The following is an 18,944-nucleotide window of genomic DNA, read 5'->3' on the forward strand; positions in this document are numbered from 1 at the left end:
AAGCCTAGTTACAAATGAAACGGAAGAGTCTCTCCAGGCTCTAAAATGCAATGCAGTGTTTTGGACATCCTCTACTTTGACCGGTAGACATTTCATAGATGTGATTAGCTGAAATATAACAGGAACCGCCTTCTTTTCCTCGTGATGCCAAACTCACAGTGGTTGTATCGGACTGTCTGTCAACTACTCGGTTTAACCAATGAAAACGTTTGTGGGATTTTTTATTCTGACCGCATTGCAACAAAGTTTACAGTGGTGCAAGTGTAGCTTTATTTTTGTTATCCTTCATCCGATTCCACGTTTAATACAGTCTGAAAAGGATGTGAAAGGGCAACATTTAGAAACAGTTAATCGACTGTTATGTAATACGCCTAAGGAGCGAAGTACAAACGTTGCTATTGCCCAGTTTTTTTTCCTTGTTTATGGCATGGTAGACAAACCCATCGTTGTGCGAACGATCGATGACTGGTTCTCTAACCGTAGTTAATAGTAGTCTACACCCGTAGGTGGCTGGTTGCTTTCGAATTTGTTTGGGTTGTAATACCTAGTTCGGTGAAACAGCGTATAAGAAAATTAAGGCCAGCAAGCAGCTCGTGCTTTTTCCGAGGTCCCGCTGGTTTTTAATGCAGAATCACTGTATTCAGTAAGTTACCTTTCTTCTGATCAGCGTTGCTGGTGGTAGTCTACAGTTTTTGTGCTATGCTGGTGGATTTGTTTTTCGCAGGTAGCGACAGAGGAAAACGGGTCACTGAAGTTCCAGTTAGCCGTAGCTGCCACAGGGCATATGTCGTTGAAATGTTGTCTGTATAACCAAGTCTGATGCATCAAGACTAGAGTATAGGATATTAGTCTACTTTACTATAAGTGTAGGTTTGTCATTTATAGAATGCCACATAGCTAAAGCTTGTCTTGATTATACCACTGTACATTTGTTGTCTTGCGGAGAATCAGTGTTAGCTAACAGTTGAAGACATGCCAAAAAGTCGTCTTGGACCTCACAAGTCTCTTCTCTTTCATTCTAAATCACCGAAGCTGTCCTATGATTATCAGTCAAGAATGAATGTCGGGAAAAGTGGCTATCGTGTCTTCTCTGCCAACTCTACCACAGCAGGCACAGAGCTCGCCAAGAAGATCACAGAGTAAGTGCTTTAACATTTTCTTCTGTATACTTACATGGTTGAATTGTTTACTTTACTGAAGGCTTTAGTGTTTCCCAGTTAACCCCTTTGGAATATCTGATGAACAAGAATGTCCTGGAGCACTGTAGTTAAACGTGTGGTCTGCTTTCATCTGTTTGCTGTTTCTCTCTTTCCAAGGCTGGCCTGCCAGCCTGGCATGTTGTCTTTGTCAGAGTGTGGCCCCTCACCCCTCAGCCAAGTCAGACCTCAGTGACACATTCTATCTGTGAGCGAGGTGCTGGTGACTCCCTGATCTGCTTGGACAACAGACTATCACTCACCGGGACGGCATTAGGACTAGCCCAGGGTCCGCACTCTCTGTGTTGAGTTTGGGTCATGTATCGTGTTTCGGGTTTTAAGACCGCACAAACCATAACAGCAGAGTGCCTTTTAAGGTATTGGACAAGCAAAGTAGCCAGTTTGTGGAGTAAGTCAAATGACCGTCGAGCAGTCTTCCTCGGCTTTAGGGATTTTTACTGTCAGATCTATTTTATGTTTTACTGAGGCAAGAACCATTGTGTAGAGCATATCAAAGACTTTTTGAGCCTACAATCTCTAGAGACCCTCACCGGTAGAAAAACTTCCTTTGCTAGGATCTCTTGCGCTGGATGGCCTGTGTGCCTGCACCAGTTATTTATGATTCAAGCAAGGCACTGTCCTGGAAACATGAACTAAGATGAAAGGCTCACAAGCAACAACCCATTAAACCCTGAGCTGTTCCCTAGAAGAGCTGATCTGAGTACAGTGATACAGATGTTTTTTTTCCCTCTCCAAATGATGGGGATCAAAGACAGAGACATTGAACAGATGTGCTGTGTCACTGTGATGGGCAGGCTGGGGTGGCTATCCTGCTGAATCAGGTAATGGCTGCCAGCCACAGTCCTGTGTCTGTTGGACAAGCATTTCAAGATCACACACACACACACACACACACACTTACAGACAAACTGACAGATGCACACAGCACACATACACTGAAATACTCAGGGGGATCTGAAAGAGCAGTTGCCCTTTGGGGTGAAATTGGGCAGTTATTTCCTACCTGTCCTGTCCCTTAGCCACTTGTCCTACCCATCCTGGCCCTGTCACTGGGAGATGGGCGATGGGAAAGGGAACCCTAACCTTTCATTAAAACAATCAGCTGGAGCCCACTTACAAGGGACCACCTGCTTCATACTGTCTGCCCAGCAAAATGGCCCCCTCATTCAGCAGAGTTATGAGTGGGCCAAAATGGCCTGCCCTGTTCTCCTGTTCTTTTGATCATTCTCATTTAACAATCCCCCTTTTGGAAGGATGTTAGTTTTCTTTACTTTATTACTGTCTTGGCCCTTCACTGACATAATACTACAGGAGAAATAGTAATCTTTTTTTTTTTTTCGTTTCACTTTCAGGGCCTACAGTATGTCCTCTAACAGTCACAGACGTCTCCCAGCAGAGAGGACACAGCCCCATATGGGCGAGTGTGCAACAGTGCGCTGTGTTGCTGCGTCAACTATGAGGCTTTAAACTTTATTGACCTGCCCTGCCCTCTGACGGAGTGACCAGCACGAGGGCTGGTCACTCCGTGTAGCAGAGGGACACCCATTTTGTCCATACCATCTTGACACTTTTATGACCCCTAACCTTTTGTGTCCATTTTTATGAGAGAGGCTGTTATCAGCGGACAGTCAACATAATAGGGACCACCCCTCTGTAACTCTTGCTTGTGTCATTGAGTGCCCATTTCCTTCTTCTGTCCTCTGGTGGGGTCAGCGTGTTGAAAGGTGGACTTCATGTCTTGCATATAGCTGCATACAGTATGGTTAGTGTTTTAGTCAGCTGTCTTCAGGAAGTTGATGACCTTGCCTTGCTTTATCTGCTTGCTTAACACAGGAGGTAGGAGTGAATTTGGTCATAAACTGCTTTCTGCTTTTGTTTCTTTGTCCAATTGTATGTGCTCTCTACTGTGGAATCCCTGGAATTGGTTGCTTAAGAGCATGTGTGTGTGTGTGTGTGTATATATGCACGTTTGGGTGTGGGTATGTGTTTGTTTGTTTGTGTGTGTGTGTGTTTGTTTGTTTTGTGGGTTGTAAAAGTACTTTTGTCTTGTGGGTGGTGATTGTGAAAATACGTAGTCTATTCACGTGTGTGCATCTCCCCCAACAGGCGCCTTGGTGTTGACTTGGGAAAGTCTGTGGTCTACCAGGAGTCCAACAGAGGTCTGTGAACTACATGCTTCTTAATCCAAGCACAGTGTTTCCCACAGCATTGAATTCCATTTGTGGGGGTTGGTTTGCAGAATTAACTTGAATACAACAGTTTTTAACAAATTAGCACAGCATGGTTGTGATGCTAACCAGATTTAAGCACAATTTAGTACAACCTGGAAAATCATTGTGTGGTGGTCAATGTTGATATTGTGTTGGGCCGCCACAAATAAGTCAATGTATGGGAAACACTGAAGCATAACGTTATCCTCAGAGTAGTCGAGTAGTTTAGATGGTGAAAAGTGTTTTTGTCATGTATTTCTCTTTGTTGTGTCGCCACTAAAGTTTGCCTGTGTGTTAGCAAGCGTCCTTGGTGACTGAAATACATTGTTCTATTTTCATAAATTTTTTTTCTTCCTCTGATAGAAACAAGAGTAGACGTGAAGGAGTCTGTGCGTGGACAAGACATCTTCATCATCCAGACAATCCCCAGGTAAGGTGTTCTCAGCGGCCCGAGCGAGTGAGTGAGTGAGTGAGTGAGTGAGTGAGTGACCTACATCATGGTCAGGTGTTAGTGTCAGTGGTCATGGAAACGAGGCCGCTACAGAGTGCTGCGGTGTCACCGCGCTGGAGTTGGTTTTGTTGCAGTGCTGTCTAGTCAGCGGGGTCAGACCGCCAGTGAAGCCTGCGGCGTGCCACTGCAGCTCAAAGGGCATTTGGAAATGTGCTGTGCCACTTTTGACACTCACCACTACGTTTGAAAAAAACAAAAAAAACAGGCTGACCCAGAACTCATGCTGTTTCTGCAGATTTGACAGCACAGTTTCTGCCGTCTATCAGATGGACTGAAGCAACATACAGTACAGTAGAAGGTTGAGTCATTTAATCTTGTATTCAATAATTCAGCCTATTTTAATGGAGAAAAGTAGTCACTGCAGTTTGGTATCACTGGTATCACCTAAATAAACATGGACCAGGGAAATCAGAGGAAAGAGTTGAGTCAGAGAAAAAAACATGATAGACAAATGATCAGAATATCTCCAGGAAGCCTGATGTTCTGAGGAACACATTTGTGTATTATTAACAAGTTTAAGGTGAATGGGACTGAAGCCGACTTCACTGGATGAGGCTGCAAGAGGAACATTGACCCCTGGCTGAACAGAAACATATTGGAAGACAAATTCCAAGGTGAACTCTGACGTTGAGGTATCGTGTCTGATCACACCTACAGTCCAGTTTTGGACAACAGTGGGCTACGTGGAGGACTTCACTGTTGAAAAAACATATTAAAGCCAGACTGGGCTGAAAAGCCAGTCCAACGGATAAATCGTTGTGATGAGATTATCGGCCGATATTAGATATTATTGCCGATCTATTGGTATCGACATTTATAACGGCTGATAATTATTTTTAAATGAAGCAAAGGAAAGTTAAATACTGATCCTTCATCAAAATTTCCAGTATTGTCTTTCCAGCTTAACATTACGTCCAACAGTAAAATAATGTTAGCATTGGTTGAGTGGTGGAGACTAACTTGATTGTTGTGTATTTGTGAAACATAATGTGGTTATACCAAGTAACAACAGCACTTTAATTTTCTCCTTCGACTGTCACTCCATACATTTTCTGACCATACTGAAAATGGACCAAACAAATGTACAAATAAAAAAATATTGACTAACTAAAGTTGAAGACCATGCTATTATAGCATTTTATTAATGGGAAACATACAGGTGTACAGACACGGCAACAGCAGCAGCGCCGCGTCAGACACGTTTCTGGTGTAAATAGAGAAAACGGCACGCAGCCGCCATGCTCACGCCGCGCCGGCAGTCTGCAGCCGGCCTTAAGGCATGAAGAGGTTTACACAACATACATACTGCACAACACCCTCAGAGTGGCAGCAGAGTGGCTGCTGTATCCTGTTGCACATGGATGCCAAAATCGACACGCAACTGAGCCTTTCTGCAATCCAGACGCAGACGCAACGTGGGCAATGTGTTAAATCATTAAGTCATATGAGAGTATGAATGTTATCTTACATTATGCAATTTTCCTTTCCAATCACACATAGTATCACATTGCTTAATGCTGTTAAAGGAGAATTCTGGTGTGATATTGACCTAAAGTGTGTTGAAACATTATACCAAGTGTGAACGTATGTCTCATAGCCCATCTCGGCTTGTCCCCTGCACTCCAAAATCTGGCGCTAGTTAGCCGATGCTACCAAAAGCTTTTTCAATGGGGTTGCCTCGGCATCGGTCTCATTTTAAATGTCAGGGCCCTCGGAAGTCTATCAATGAAGTGTGGCCATACATTGAACCTCGTAAATGGTGTAAAACAGTGATTTGTTTGCATGGCTAGGCCGATGCCGCGGCAACCCATTGAAAAAGCTTTTGGTAGCATCGGCTAACTAGCACCAGATTTTGGAGTGCAGGGGACAAGCCGAGATGGGCTATGAGACATACATTCACACTCAGTATCATGTTTCAGCACACTTTAGGTCAATATCACACATATTGAATTCTCCTTTAATGGTGTAAAAAAACAATAACTACCATCATAAAGCATTTCCAAAGTTATCGCGGCCATGGTGTTATCACAGATAAGAACAAAGACCTCAAATATCGAAATCGGTATCGGTCTTGGTCTTGGTCTCCCATATCGGTCGGGTTCTAAGTGACCGGTCACAGTTCCGCTGGAGAAATGTCTTTTGGACGGATGAGGTGAATCTGGAGCTTTTTGGCAAGTTACATCAGTTCTATGTTCACAGATGAAGGTGTCCAAGACAAGAACACCATACCAATTTTGAGAGATGGAGGAGGCTTGGTTATGTTTTGGTGCTGCGTTGCTGCATCTGGCCCAGGGTGCCTAGACTCTGTGCATGGCACATTAAAGTCTCAGGACTAAAAGGTGTCCTGGAGTGAAACAGTCCAGTGTCAGAAAGCTCAGTCTCACTCACAGGTTATTGGGTTCTCCAACAGCATAATGAACCAAAACACATGGCTGAACGCACCCAAGAATTGTTGAAGAAAAAATACTCGACTTTTCTGAAGTGGCCTTATATGAGTCCAGTCCTAAATCTCTTCAAACATCTCTGAATGTAGCTGAAACATGCAGTTTACTGATGGCACTTTGCAGTTTGTTCAGGAAGAGTGGGCAAAACTATGTGTTGACTGATGCAGAAGTCTCATTCATTGCTACAGAAAGCATTTGTTGGAAGTGATTAAAGGTCTCTTAAGGTACCAATTTCAATCAATACCATTTGCATTTGTTTTAATATTTAAAATATTCTGTTGAGTCAAATGTGAAGTCTAACTTTTATGAATGCAAATACTGATCACTGTTGTCAGTTTCAAATTACCTCAAAGAAAAAATTGAGGCTTTTGCTTTTTTCATGGAACTATTTCAGCCATGACTGTATGTTTGTATTTCTCATTATTTTACCTTTTCTTTTACCTTGTTGCACGATCTATGGTCTTATAAATTGACTCCATGCCATCTTAATTGTCATTGCAAGTAAAATGTGGCTAGTGGCTATGCTCTTTAAATCATATTGTTGTGAATAACAAAGACTCTGTGCTGGTCTGTAAGGTGAGGCCTTGTTTACGTGATCGAGTTCCATTCCGTGGGTGCAGTGACCCAGATGAATGCATGCCTTCACTTTTGCTTCACGTCCAGTTGAATGGAAGCACAGATGAGATGACTGGATGAAGAAGAGTACTGGCCTCTTGTGACCCTTATGGACAGACACACAGCATGGGTTTTCATATCAGAAGTGTAGCAGATCTAATTACATACCTGATGGTACTTGAATTTCTTTTCAAAACAAAAAAGAAAAGTAAAGGAATTAAAGTAAAGGAATTAAAGTAAAGGAACTCAACTTTGTCCATGCATGTTGGCATCCGTTTCTGTTATTTCAGTCGCACACTCTTTTAGTGTTGTGGGGTGTGAGTTAGTCTTAGTGTGCAATAGCAGTCCTGTCCCGAGGTCATACCCTTTAACGAGTCATCCATTCAGGCATGGCTCTCAGGTGTTTGTCTTAAACTGTGTCCGTTACTGTGTGTGCAGGGGGACAGTCCACTGAGGTGATAGACCTGGCACTCACTAAGATTAAAGATTAAAGAAGCTATCTGTCTATGACTGCATCATTTTATATACCAACACCGCAGTTTTTGATTAGCTTAGCTTAGCTAGCATGGTTGTGGGGGCAGTGTTTCCCACAGAATTGAATTATATTTGTGGTGGTATGTTTGCAGAATTAACTTGAATGCAACAGTTTTTAACAAATTAACGCAGCGTGGTTATGATGCCATTTTATGCCAACAACTGCAGAATTGTTAATGTTTTCTTTAAACGTGCATTTAGGTTGTTGAGATACAAGGAGAGGCTGTGCAAAGGTGCACATAGCTCTTCTATAAACTAATTCCATCCCATTTAAATAGTACAACATGGAAAATCATTGTTTGGTGGTCAGTGTTGATATTGTGGTGGGCTGCCACATATAAGTGAATGTATGGGAAACACTGGGGGGCCTGTGGGGCTGCTCAGTCCAGCACATTAGCAGAGTTTTGTTTTGTGGAAAGGATCTGGTCCGGCAGCTCCTGCTGGTAAGGTGAGCTGGTAACATGAAGAGTGCGAGGTCAGAGCTTCCATCACTTACTCATTAGTGTCTGGTTACAGAAGAGACCGGGACTAGGGCATTACATCTGGCTCTGTGGGGGTGACTGCAAGAGACCAGTGATAAAGAAGTTCTCTCAATGCATGTAATAAAACACGGTAACAAAACATATTTTAATAATAACATAACATTATTACTGCCTATAAAATATTATAGGGCATTTTTATTGCCTTTTTGGATATTTGGGTGTTGCCAACAGTTTGACAGTGGACAACAGAAGAGGCTTACATGGGTGCATTCTCAAGGTGCATGCCATACAGAAAGATGAATTTGTAAAATTGGGGAGTAATGATGCATTTGGGGTTTCTGGAGGTTGCATGGTATGCATCAGCGTTGGACCTACACGACCTCGTTTATACAGAAAACTCCCTTATTTTCCATTGATGGACCAGTCTGTTGGTAGGAACCTGACATAAAGGTCAATTATAAAAATGGAAGACTCACTTTAAAAGCATGGAGAAAAGCTGACTTTACGTGAACAATGGCTGCTTCCTTTAAAGAGGTCTAATGGGCTTGAGAAATGCTTCTCAGATACAGGGTTAAACGTGCATGCCTTGGCACAAGTGCCCAGGCGCCTGTTTCTGGAAAAGCTGTAGTCGAGTGCCAGTATTGGCACAGTGTCAGGACGGTAATACAAGATGGCGTTCATGTTTCAAAAGGAGAACTACTCATAATCGAGCTGAAATGAAAGCAGCCAATTGTGATGTCCAAGTGGAAGCATGTCATTCATTCTGATTAAGTGCAGTGGGACAGGTTCTATTACTCTATTACTACTACTTACAGAAGATGGATAGACCACTTACATTTTCCAATCAATAGAAAGACTGACACCTCTCCATGCTTCGCCTCAATAAAATCTTCTCTCTCTTCCACTTCTCTCTCTCTCTGTCATCTCTCTGTTTTCTTTTTCCTGAAGAGATGTGAACACCGCCATCATGGAGCTGCTGATCATGGCCTACGCCCTGAAGACGTCGTGCGCTAAGAACATCATCGGGGTGATCCCCTACTTCCCCTACAGCAAGCAGTGCAAGATGAGGAAGAGGGGCTCCATTGTGTGCAAGCTGCTGGCGTCCATGTTGGCCAAAGCAGGTAGCTACTGTGTTGCGTAAATCCATCTCTCTGTCCATCTACCAGTCTTTCCTGAACAGGGAACTAGCCTTTAAATCTACCACAGTTGTAGTCAGGTTTACAGTGACTTCCCTGACAAATTACTGTTCAGCAGGATGGCAGGCTGTCAATAGCTTGCTTGTGGCTTTGCATGTGTGTGTGAAGAGTCACTAATGCTCAGTGTTGTGTGTAACGAGTTACAAAGTAACAAGTTACAGTAACGTAACTACTTTTTTGAGTAAAAAGTAGTGTAACGCGTTACTACTGAAAATTTGGTAACGTAACGTAGTTCCTTTTTCATATCGACACAACGTTACTTTTCCCAGGGACAGATTTGACAGCGACGCTGCTTTCTCAGTTGCGCGCTTGCGCAATAGACACAAGCTCCACACAGCAGCCTACGTGACAGAGGCTGGTAGCATGAAGTGCAATCATAGCTCCACATGGTACGTGACGCTAACTTCTGAGGGATGGAGGTAGTCTAGTACTTCGAACTCATTGAAACAAAGGGGAGGAATGTGAGTGTTAGTTGTAGCCTAGCCTAGCCTAGAAATCTAGACGCACCCTAGCGGCAGCAAATGTGGGTCTGGCTCGTCAGGCTAAGCCTAGCCTACACTGTCCCCTGATTTTGTCTACTGCCGTTAACTCAACTGCCAGCCTATTGATACGATTTGCACAAGCTTTTCACCAAATTTCGGAGGAGCGCCTGTTTAATGAAAGAGTATAAATCTATAAAAAAAGCCCTCATATATTTTGTGTTCGCCTATATGCCCAAGATGTAGCGAGGCTATGTTATTTGATATTGTTTCATAGGGCTTTAGTGGTGGTGTTGAAGCCTACAGTATAAGCCCAATGTTTTCTTGTCAAGTGCTCTGTTTGTGGCATTTTTTATAATAAAGAGCACAAAATAAATACCTGTTATGTCCTCCATAGTAGAAATTTATGTCGGCCTACACATTTAGGAACAGATATTGGGTTCTGCCCAAAGTCGAGCAACAAAAGTAACGTAAAAGTAACGAGTAACGTAATAAGTTACTTTCCATAGAGGGTAACTAAGTAAAGTAACGGGTTACTTTTTTCAGAAGTAACGAGTAACGAGCAAACACTACTTTTTAAAAGTAACTTCCCCAACACTGCTAATGCTTGTCTAGAAAGTGATTACTGGGTCTGCTCCCACTCACTCAAATGCTCTCCCAAAGGCTTATGTTAGTCCTCAACCGCTGTGTTCGTCCAAGCAGTGTCTTCTGGCATTGCCACTTCTACACACACGGCAATCCAGATTATTTTCATCTGTAGTACCCCCGGATGCCACCAGAGCAGGGGTGTCCCTCTTTATCTTCAAGAAGCTCTTGAAGACTGAACTCTTCAGAGAGTACCTCTTCTCCGTACACATCTGACAGCCCAACACATCTAACAACTCAAAAATCTAACAACCCAACACACCTAGCAACCCAACACACCTAACAACCCAACTAGGGATGTAACGATATAAAAATGTAACCTCACGGTTATAGTGACCAAAATTATCACGGTTTTCGGTATTATCGCGATATTTTTAAAAGTGTGCTCAATATGTTCAGAAAGGACTAATAGGCCTACACAAGCTGAAATAGTTTCAAAAAGTGTGACAGCATTTACTATTACAAAATATAGGCAAAACCTTATCAAAAGTGCAACATTTAACCAGGGACACTGGAACTCATTTTCATCTGAGGGTGCTCATAGAGATAGAGGGGGTGCTGAGGGAGGCTAAAAAATTGTTACTGAGTAGATGTGATTCTTTTATTCTGGTGCATTTTAAGGTGGTCTATTGCTACTGGAGAAGGGCATATTTTCATTCACATTCATAGGCCTACATCCTGACTGCACAAACAAACCTGGCTGAGCTGAGCATTCTTAATTCATAGCATAACGTTACCGTGACATTGTGTGTTGACCCGTTCACTTTTTCCTTGGTCATGTTTAATTGGCTTTGTGCCACAGTTAAATCCATTAAGTAGATAACAGAATCAGTAGGGTACCAGTTTTGTTTCATTGTACCAGGCCTACTGTATGTCAAAAGCAGGCTTGGATGAAGCTGGGAAGGATTAAACACACGGTTTCCACACCGTGATAATCATCCATGATAATCATGATATTTGAAATGAAAACGGTAATTGTTATCGTCAACATTTTTATCATGGTTTACCATTATACCGGTAATCATTACATCCCTAAACCCAACACACCAAACATGCACTTTACCATGCACTTTATTCTACATCCTTCTAGCTGCTTTTTTTGTTTATTTGGTCTTTGCAATGTAGCTTGAATGTGAATCCTCATTTTGTCAGTAGCTGTGGATAAAGGTGTCAACTGAATGAATAAATGTAAGTGAGTTGAGATGGCAGAGCTGCTTGTTGGCTCTGGTGGAACTGCAGGGTAACACTACAGCAGTACAGGCCACCAGCCTCATCAACACCTTCCCGACCAAAGTGTTAATTTCTCCTCTCTTACCACCTGCTGCCTGACAGGTTTAACTCACATCATCACCATGGATCTACACCAGAAGGAGATCCAGGGCTTCTTCGGTTTCCCCGTGGACAACCTGCGGGCTTCGCCATTTCTCATCCAGTACATCCAGGAGGAGGTGCGGAGGAGTACAGTCTACCTGTTACTGTGGGATCTGTTATGTCTCTTTATGCTGCTTTGAGGCACTTTTTCTCTGGTGCTGAGACATTTGACCGATGGCAGTCACTTAACATTGAAAAGTTGAAGAGTTGATGTTGAACTTCAATATTTTAAAGTCATACCTTTAGATTAAGTTCTGAAATGTATATGTTGCTGTTCTGAGTTGTTTAGTTAAGTAAAAAACTACAGTATTCTAGTGCTCTTTGAAAGGTGCAAACTGATCATGGTCAGTTAGTAATATATCGCCTCATTTTCTCTTCCTGTTCAGATCCCAGATTACAGAAATGCTATTATTGTCGCCAAATCCCCCTCGGCTGCAAAGAGGTAAAGAAAGGTTGGGATTACTTAGGATGTATTCCTGCTGCTCAGTTGGCATAACATAATGTGCACAACGTTAAGGTCAGGCCTTTTAAACACACACACACACACACACACACACACACACACATACACACACAGGGAAACAATGGATGCTTTCACTCACTTTATTTTCACGGTTCCATTGGATGAAAATCTCATCCAAAATTCCTTTGGATCCAAATCTACACTGACCAAGTCTAATGTTACAGTATTATAGCGATCTGGAATGTCACTTGGGAGCACAATATTCTGGCCATGCTTGTCAGTATTGTAGGAGTGTGGAATACAACAGCAATAGAACACAATACCAGGATTTGAACGTTCTTTTGTGGAAAATACCACATTTTGTTAATGGCATTTGTAAAAAGTAGCTAATCAATTAGGGAAATAGAGATGTTGTGTGAAATATATCCCGCAGGTCTTTCACACTGGATCCTTTGTTTTTTGTGTGGGTTTGAGTAGGAATTTGACCGTTGTAACAGATAGTTGGGACTAGCCAAAAATGTGACTTCTTGTCTTGTTGCACCTTCATGTTAATATTAGACCCCACTAAATCTGGAAAAAAGACTGTTGTACAGTAATTTCCTGTGTATTAGCCACATTGTGCGTAAACCGCAGGACAGAGTTTTATGCAAGTTAAAAAAAAAACATATTAATACCAAATTAACTGTCCCCGTGTACTAAACCTCATAGCTGAAGACATTTTGCAAAATCAATGTCTAAACCACAGCTAATAGTTGGGAAATTACGGTAATGTGTTAACTGTGAAATCTGCATTCATCATGAAGATATTTTGTGTGTTCATGCAGAGCTCAGTCCTATGCGGAGAGGCTGCGCTTAGGGCTCGCTGTGATGCACGGAGAGGCGCAGTGTTCCGAGTCAGACATGGCCGATGGACGTCAGTCTCCCCCTCTGGTCCGCTCATCCAGTGGACACCCCGGCCTAGACCTGCCCTGTAAGGAACTGCCTCTCCTCTTCACACACACACACACACACACACACACACACACACACACACACACACACTTTAAATTCTTAAGAGCAGATAGTAAGATAGTCATTAACACACATTTGAAACCACACATTAAAAATGCACTTTAAAAACACACACTTTAAATACAGTACTTCATGGTAATGGTTTATAGCACTAAAATGCAAACAAAGACTCACAAAACACACATTCACAGTTATTATTCTCCCAGGTTTTGTGGAATGAAAGGTTATTCACTCAAAGATTTTATTGAAGCCTTGGAAGGAAACGACTGGGCTGGACGTCTCGCCAAGATGAGTGCCCAGCTAAGCTCTTACAGTACTCTCCCCTCCCCACTCCTCTCCGCCTCTGATCCCGGGGGAGAGTGGACACGCCGGCCATTTAACAGGCAATTAAAGGCTGTTTGTAGTGCGGAGAACATGGAGTTCATGTTCTGATTACTCTTGCTTGGGTGACCGCCACTCGTGACTCGAGTGTTTATTGGGAATCGGGGCAGCCCCCGGTCATTCGTCTCTCTGGGAATGGACACGGCAAAAGTAACTATTAGTGTGCATCCAGCCATTTGTTGCTGAAATTAATTCTCTGAAATGCCTGGTCATGTTAACCAAAGCCCTTGAGAGCTTGTTTGCCAAAATACATTTTCTCTCAGAATTATTGTTGTTTTGCTTGAAAAACAACAAACCTGCTCCACCTGGTTATAACTTGATGTAGCAAAATTCATGGTAAAGCCATGCCCTCTCCGCGACCGACCATCACCATTTAGGTTAAATAATTCCATATTGAACCTCGGACTGTTTTCGGCTTTCATTACACAGCATGGATCTTGGTGCTGGACGCTCTCCCTGTGCTGTATATTCACTTGTTCAGTGCTAAACACTCCCACTTGACACTCCCACAGTGCATCTCTCCTGAGTACTGTACCAAGCGCCCTATAGCAGCCAGAGGGGCAGTGCGGGCAGTGGGCCGACTCATCCCTCTAGTGCCGCAGAGCTCCTCTGGTCTCCTCGGTCACTGTGTTGGGTCAGCACTCTCCCTGTGTGTGGAGGTCCTATTCGGTCAGTGTGTTGGGTCAGCACTCTCCCTGTGTGTGGAGCTCCTATTCGGTGAGTGTGTTGGGTCAGCACTCTCCCTGTGTGTGGAGCTCCTATTCGGTCAGTGTGTTGGGTCAGCACTCTCCCTGTGTGTGAAGGTCCTATTCGGTCAGTGTGTTGGGTCAGCACTCTCCCTGTGTGTGAAGGTCCTATTCGGTCAGTGTGTTGGGTCAGCACTCTCCCTGTGTGTGAAGGTCCTATTCGGTCAGTGTGTTGGGTCAGCACTCTCCCTGTGTGTGAAGGTCCTATTCGGTCAGTTTGTTGGGTCAGCACTCTCCCTGTGTGTGGAGCTCCTATTCGGTCAGTGTGTTGGGTCAGCACTCTCCCTGTGTGTGGAGGTCCTATTCGGTCAATGTGTTGGGTCAGCACTCTCCCTGTGTGTGGAGTAGTAGCAGAATGGGAGGCTGAGTGGGTGAGGGCATTCCCAGAGCCTAAGACACCACTGATCCAGAGTCAGACCTCACCACACCTCACTGCTGTTGTCTTTGAATGACTGGAGGACCACAATTAAATGTTTAGCTGTTAGGTTAGATCTTTCACATATATCTTCGTTAGTGATTTTAAATGATTGTGGCTTGATGACTGCTTGGGTGTGGGGTGTGCGGTGTGTAAGTCCCTCATGACTGTGACAGGGCTGTGACTGGGAAAAGCACAGCTGTTGCCTTCGCCCTGCAGTGGTATGCGTCACCTGTGGTTTCTCACCACAAAACATTGTTCCATATCCAGTTAGCCTGGACAAGAAGGCACTGGAATGCTGTTTCTGCTCTAAGTGTGTGTGTGTGTGTGTGTGTCTGTGTGTTTGTGTGTGCTTGTTTTGTTTGTTTGTGTTTGTGTGTGTGTGTGTGTGTGTGTGTGTGTGTGTGTGTGTGTGTGTGTGTGTGTGTGTGTGTGTGTGTGTGTGTGTGTGTGTGTGTGGCTGTGCACTCATGGCTCTGTCTGAACTAAAGTGTTTTGTTATGTGATCCGTCTCTCCACTGCCAACCCAGGGAGGCACCAAGCACCGTTCCCTGGAATAGAGCTTCCAAGTACGGCCGCTGCTCTGGCTCTAGCTCTCTCCTCTCTGCTTCTAGAATATAGCCACCACGCTAACGCTAACGACGGCTCCCCCATCTCAACCTCCTGCATGTAAACTCCCATTGTCCCCTGCCTGAGGGCTTTCAACCTCCAGCCATTATGAACCCCTTTGAATTCCAGTCACCTCCAACGATCCGTATAGCCCTAAAAATAGACCCCCAGTCCACATGGGTCCATTGAACTGAAGATAACATGTATATGTAGAAGGTGTGAATACAGCACGCCTCCTCGTCTTACTCCTTTTGTTCTTAATGGCTAAGATTGGAAGCTCTCTCTCTCTCTCTCTCTCTCTCTCTCTCTCTCTCTCTCTCTCCTTTCGCTCTGAAGATCCTGGCTATGGTCAGATGATCTCTGCATATTGAGCAGCCATCCTCTCAGAGTTCTGATTTGGCTTTGTCGCAGGAGGTGGATAAGATAATTACTTCCCAATTGGCTCATTTCCTTCAGCTGGTGGCAGAGCACAGACAGTTCCTGTTTCACTGTCATCCCTGTTAGCGATGTTGTGTTAACACAGCCGTGAAAACGTGATGAGAAGTCTGCTATAGCTAACACACTACACTATAGCTTGCCCACACTCAAGCCATCAACTTTATTCTCAATTGATTGAAATCATTTCAGTGTTCTCAGACATTACTCTGATTTCATTATTCCATAGATCACTTTATTAAAATGTCCAAAGCCAGCTTCCTTTGTATGACCAGAGAAAGCTAGCTCTAACAAGGCAGTGTTTTATTCTGGTCCAGTTCCCCTGGGGGTAATACCAATTTGTTTCAGTTCATATCTTTTCATACTTTTTGTTTTCTGCGCATGTTTCTCATGACATCATTTGCAAGAGGCCTTATTTGGTCTTGGGCAAGAGGCCTTATTTGGTCTTGGGCAAAGCTGCATGAAGGAGGCAGTTTTCAATGGGTGACTGGAGCTTTTAGATACACTGCCTATATGACATTCTCATGTTCCATGTTCTAATTTGTTTGCATGGCCTATTTAGAGTGGATCCTCCTCCTTAGAGTCTTCTCTTGTGTTCCTGCGTTCTATTTTGAGTCTGATACCAGTGCTTAAGAATCATTAGCTGCTGTTGGTGTATACAGCAATCAATCACTAGTTGCTGTTTTTAACTGAGCCAATTATATGGTATCATAGTTGTAGTTCAACTGGATCTTCATTGACATGTGCAGTGGACTAATGCATTCTCACTGGTCATCTGGAATTTCATTTTAATTTAATTTACCTGACATAATTAGCCCTTGTTTATTTGTGATTTGACGTGTCAATATTTTGTTTACCGGTTTATCTCTGAAAATTGTTTTTCTTTTGTGTTGCAGTGATGATGGCGAAAGAGAAACCTCCTATTAGTGTGGTGGGGGATGTCGGTGGCCGAATCGCAATCATTATCGTAAGAATGCTTTACTACATACTCTGTGGAACAGTCACTGTGACTTAAAGGAACCGTATGTAGGATTTTGGCCAAAACTGGTACTACAATCACTTTCAAAATACTGTAGAGCGGTGTACACCGAAGATGTGGTAACTAAAGCAGAGCTGGCAACCCAGATGCCGAAACACTACTGACTTTGTGATTACTAGATAGGTGGAAGGTGGCGGATCAGGCTAAAACACAAATATGTAAACATCAACATCACTTGAGGGCAGTAGTCCAACCTGGTCGGACTACTGTTGTCAGTGATATTAGTATTTGAAATTAGCATGATTTCCTAATGTCTAGTGACAAATCAGGGCCATTTTATGATTAATTGAATTACATTTCTTACATACGGTTCCTTTAACAGTTTGAAGACATCCACAGTTATGCTGACATTACTGTGAATTAATTTGTCCTCCACTCTTGTTCATTCAAGACACTGTAACTAGCAGAAATGCCATTCAGGACAGAAATATAGCAAAACAAACAAGCCGATGGAAGTTGTTAAAGATTTTATTAGTTGAACTGCATTTATTTTTTTTAACATCTTCACTTTGTTGACAGGACGACATCATAGACGACGTGGAGAACTTTGTGGCCGCTGCTGAGATTCTGAAGGAGAGAGGTGCCTATAAGATCTACATCATGGCCACCCACGGCCTGCTCTCCGCTGATGCCCCAAGACTGATAGAAGAGTCTGCCATTGATGAGGTAAGGGGCTCTTATATGCACTGCTTCATCCATAGATGTTGATATGTATGATGCTTACTAATTTAAACCTGGTTACATGGCATTACAATGATTTGGATTTTTCAATTATACCTGAATTTTTGTTGTGTTATTTGATATCTAAATCCTACGTCCATTCTCAATCACATGACATCAGATTAGTTTAAACTAAATTGCAGAATTTGTCCAGTCCGGTCACTAAAACACTGTAAAAAAGCTTTTGGAAAAACTGCTCAGGGTTCACCAGTGACAGGCAAAAGACACATGAGGGCGCTGTTGAGCCACAAAATAGATTTCAGTTTACGGAATACTTCACAGGAGGGAACTTGATCAGCTCAAACTTCCCCAAATGCAACAGTCATATATTAGTCCCTGTTTGTATCTGGACTGCATCAGCACAAACTTTGTTCTCACATGGTCTTCTGTGACTTTGCTCTGTGGAATATACTTCAATGGCCTCTCTAGCTACCATAGTTAACGACATCTGTATGTAATACAACTTACAGGATTACACATTGGTACATTAACATATCATGACATTGTTGCTCTGTTACTTGAGTGATTATTATTAGTTAGTTCAACATCCTGTTTCTCTCTCTCCTCTCTCTCTCTCTCTCTCTCTCTCTCTATCTCTCTCTCTCAGGTGGTGGTCACTAACACGGTCCCTCACGAGGTGCAGAAGCTGCAGTGCCCAAAGATCAAGACTGTGGACGTGAGCATGATCCTGGCAGAGGCCATCCGCCGCACCCATAACGGCGAGTCCATGGCCTACTTGTTCCGGAACATCACCGTGGACGACTGAGCCTGGCCGAGGAGCCCAGACAGACCAGCAGGAGCGCTGGGGTGGGGGAGGAGGGACCAAGTGGCAGCCTGTTACCCATCGTAACACACACACACACACACACACACACACACACACACACACACACACACACATACAGATACACACACACACACATACATACAGATACAGATACACACACACAAACACATACAGATACAGATACACACACACAAACACACACACATACAGATACACACACACACACATACAGACACACACACACACTGATACTGACACTGCATATTACTCAAGCACCACACTCTCGTACATGCTATATTTACCGTATGCAAAGACAAATACAAAGGCTTTCACAAACCACTGCAGATACTTGTTTTGAACCCACCCACAAATTCTCACACGTACACGGACATGAACAGAGGCCCACACACTCAAGACATGGGGCCAAGATGCAGTGAGACCAAGGATCCAGCCACTCTTGCCTTCTATTAGCATTTCTTATCTCTAAATAGGGGTGTTGTATGTCTGATCTAGGCAACTATGTTTGACTATGTAGAAAATGCAGAAAAGACTGCACTCACATGCAAAATCACATGTGAGATGACTCTTTATTCCATGTGATGCATGCCTGCCTAATACAGTGTGCTTCAACCAT

The 18,944-nt window shown here is 43.3% G+C and overlaps 1 protein-coding gene across 3 annotated transcripts; it reads left to right on the top strand.

The window, feature by feature from the left end:
* Window positions 1-200: 200 nt before the first annotated feature.
* On the top strand, window positions 201-18,445 carry LOC125297198 (phosphoribosyl pyrophosphate synthase-associated protein 1-like). Of its 3 annotated transcripts, XM_048247385.1 has the most exons (12): window positions 201-643; window positions 1,033-1,139; window positions 3,324-3,376; window positions 3,791-3,857; window positions 8,962-9,134; window positions 11,666-11,781; window positions 12,091-12,146; window positions 12,992-13,137; window positions 15,251-15,289; window positions 16,661-16,731; window positions 17,323-17,469; window positions 18,131-18,445. In XM_048247385.1, exons 2-12 carry the CDS (start codon window positions 1,057-1,059, stop codon window positions 18,287-18,289), a joined length of 1,110 nt encoding a protein of 369 aa, XP_048103342.1. In that variant the 5' UTR covers window positions 201-643; window positions 1,033-1,056; the 3' UTR covers window positions 18,290-18,445. The 3 variants fall into 3 exon arrangements, with proteins under 3 accessions (XP_048103342.1, XP_048103340.1, XP_048103341.1); XM_048247383.1 differs by lacking the exon at window positions 201-643 and having other exon boundaries at window positions 653-1,139; XM_048247384.1 differs by lacking the exons at window positions 201-643; window positions 15,251-15,289 and having other exon boundaries at window positions 655-1,139.
* Window positions 18,446-18,944: the final 499 nt, after the last annotated feature.

The sequence above is a fragment of the Alosa alosa genome, chromosome 7 (assembly GCF_017589495.1).
Source record: "Alosa alosa isolate M-15738 ecotype Scorff River chromosome 7, AALO_Geno_1.1, whole genome shotgun sequence".
Classification (NCBI taxonomy): Eukaryota; Metazoa; Chordata; class Actinopteri; order Clupeiformes; family Clupeidae; genus Alosa; species Alosa alosa.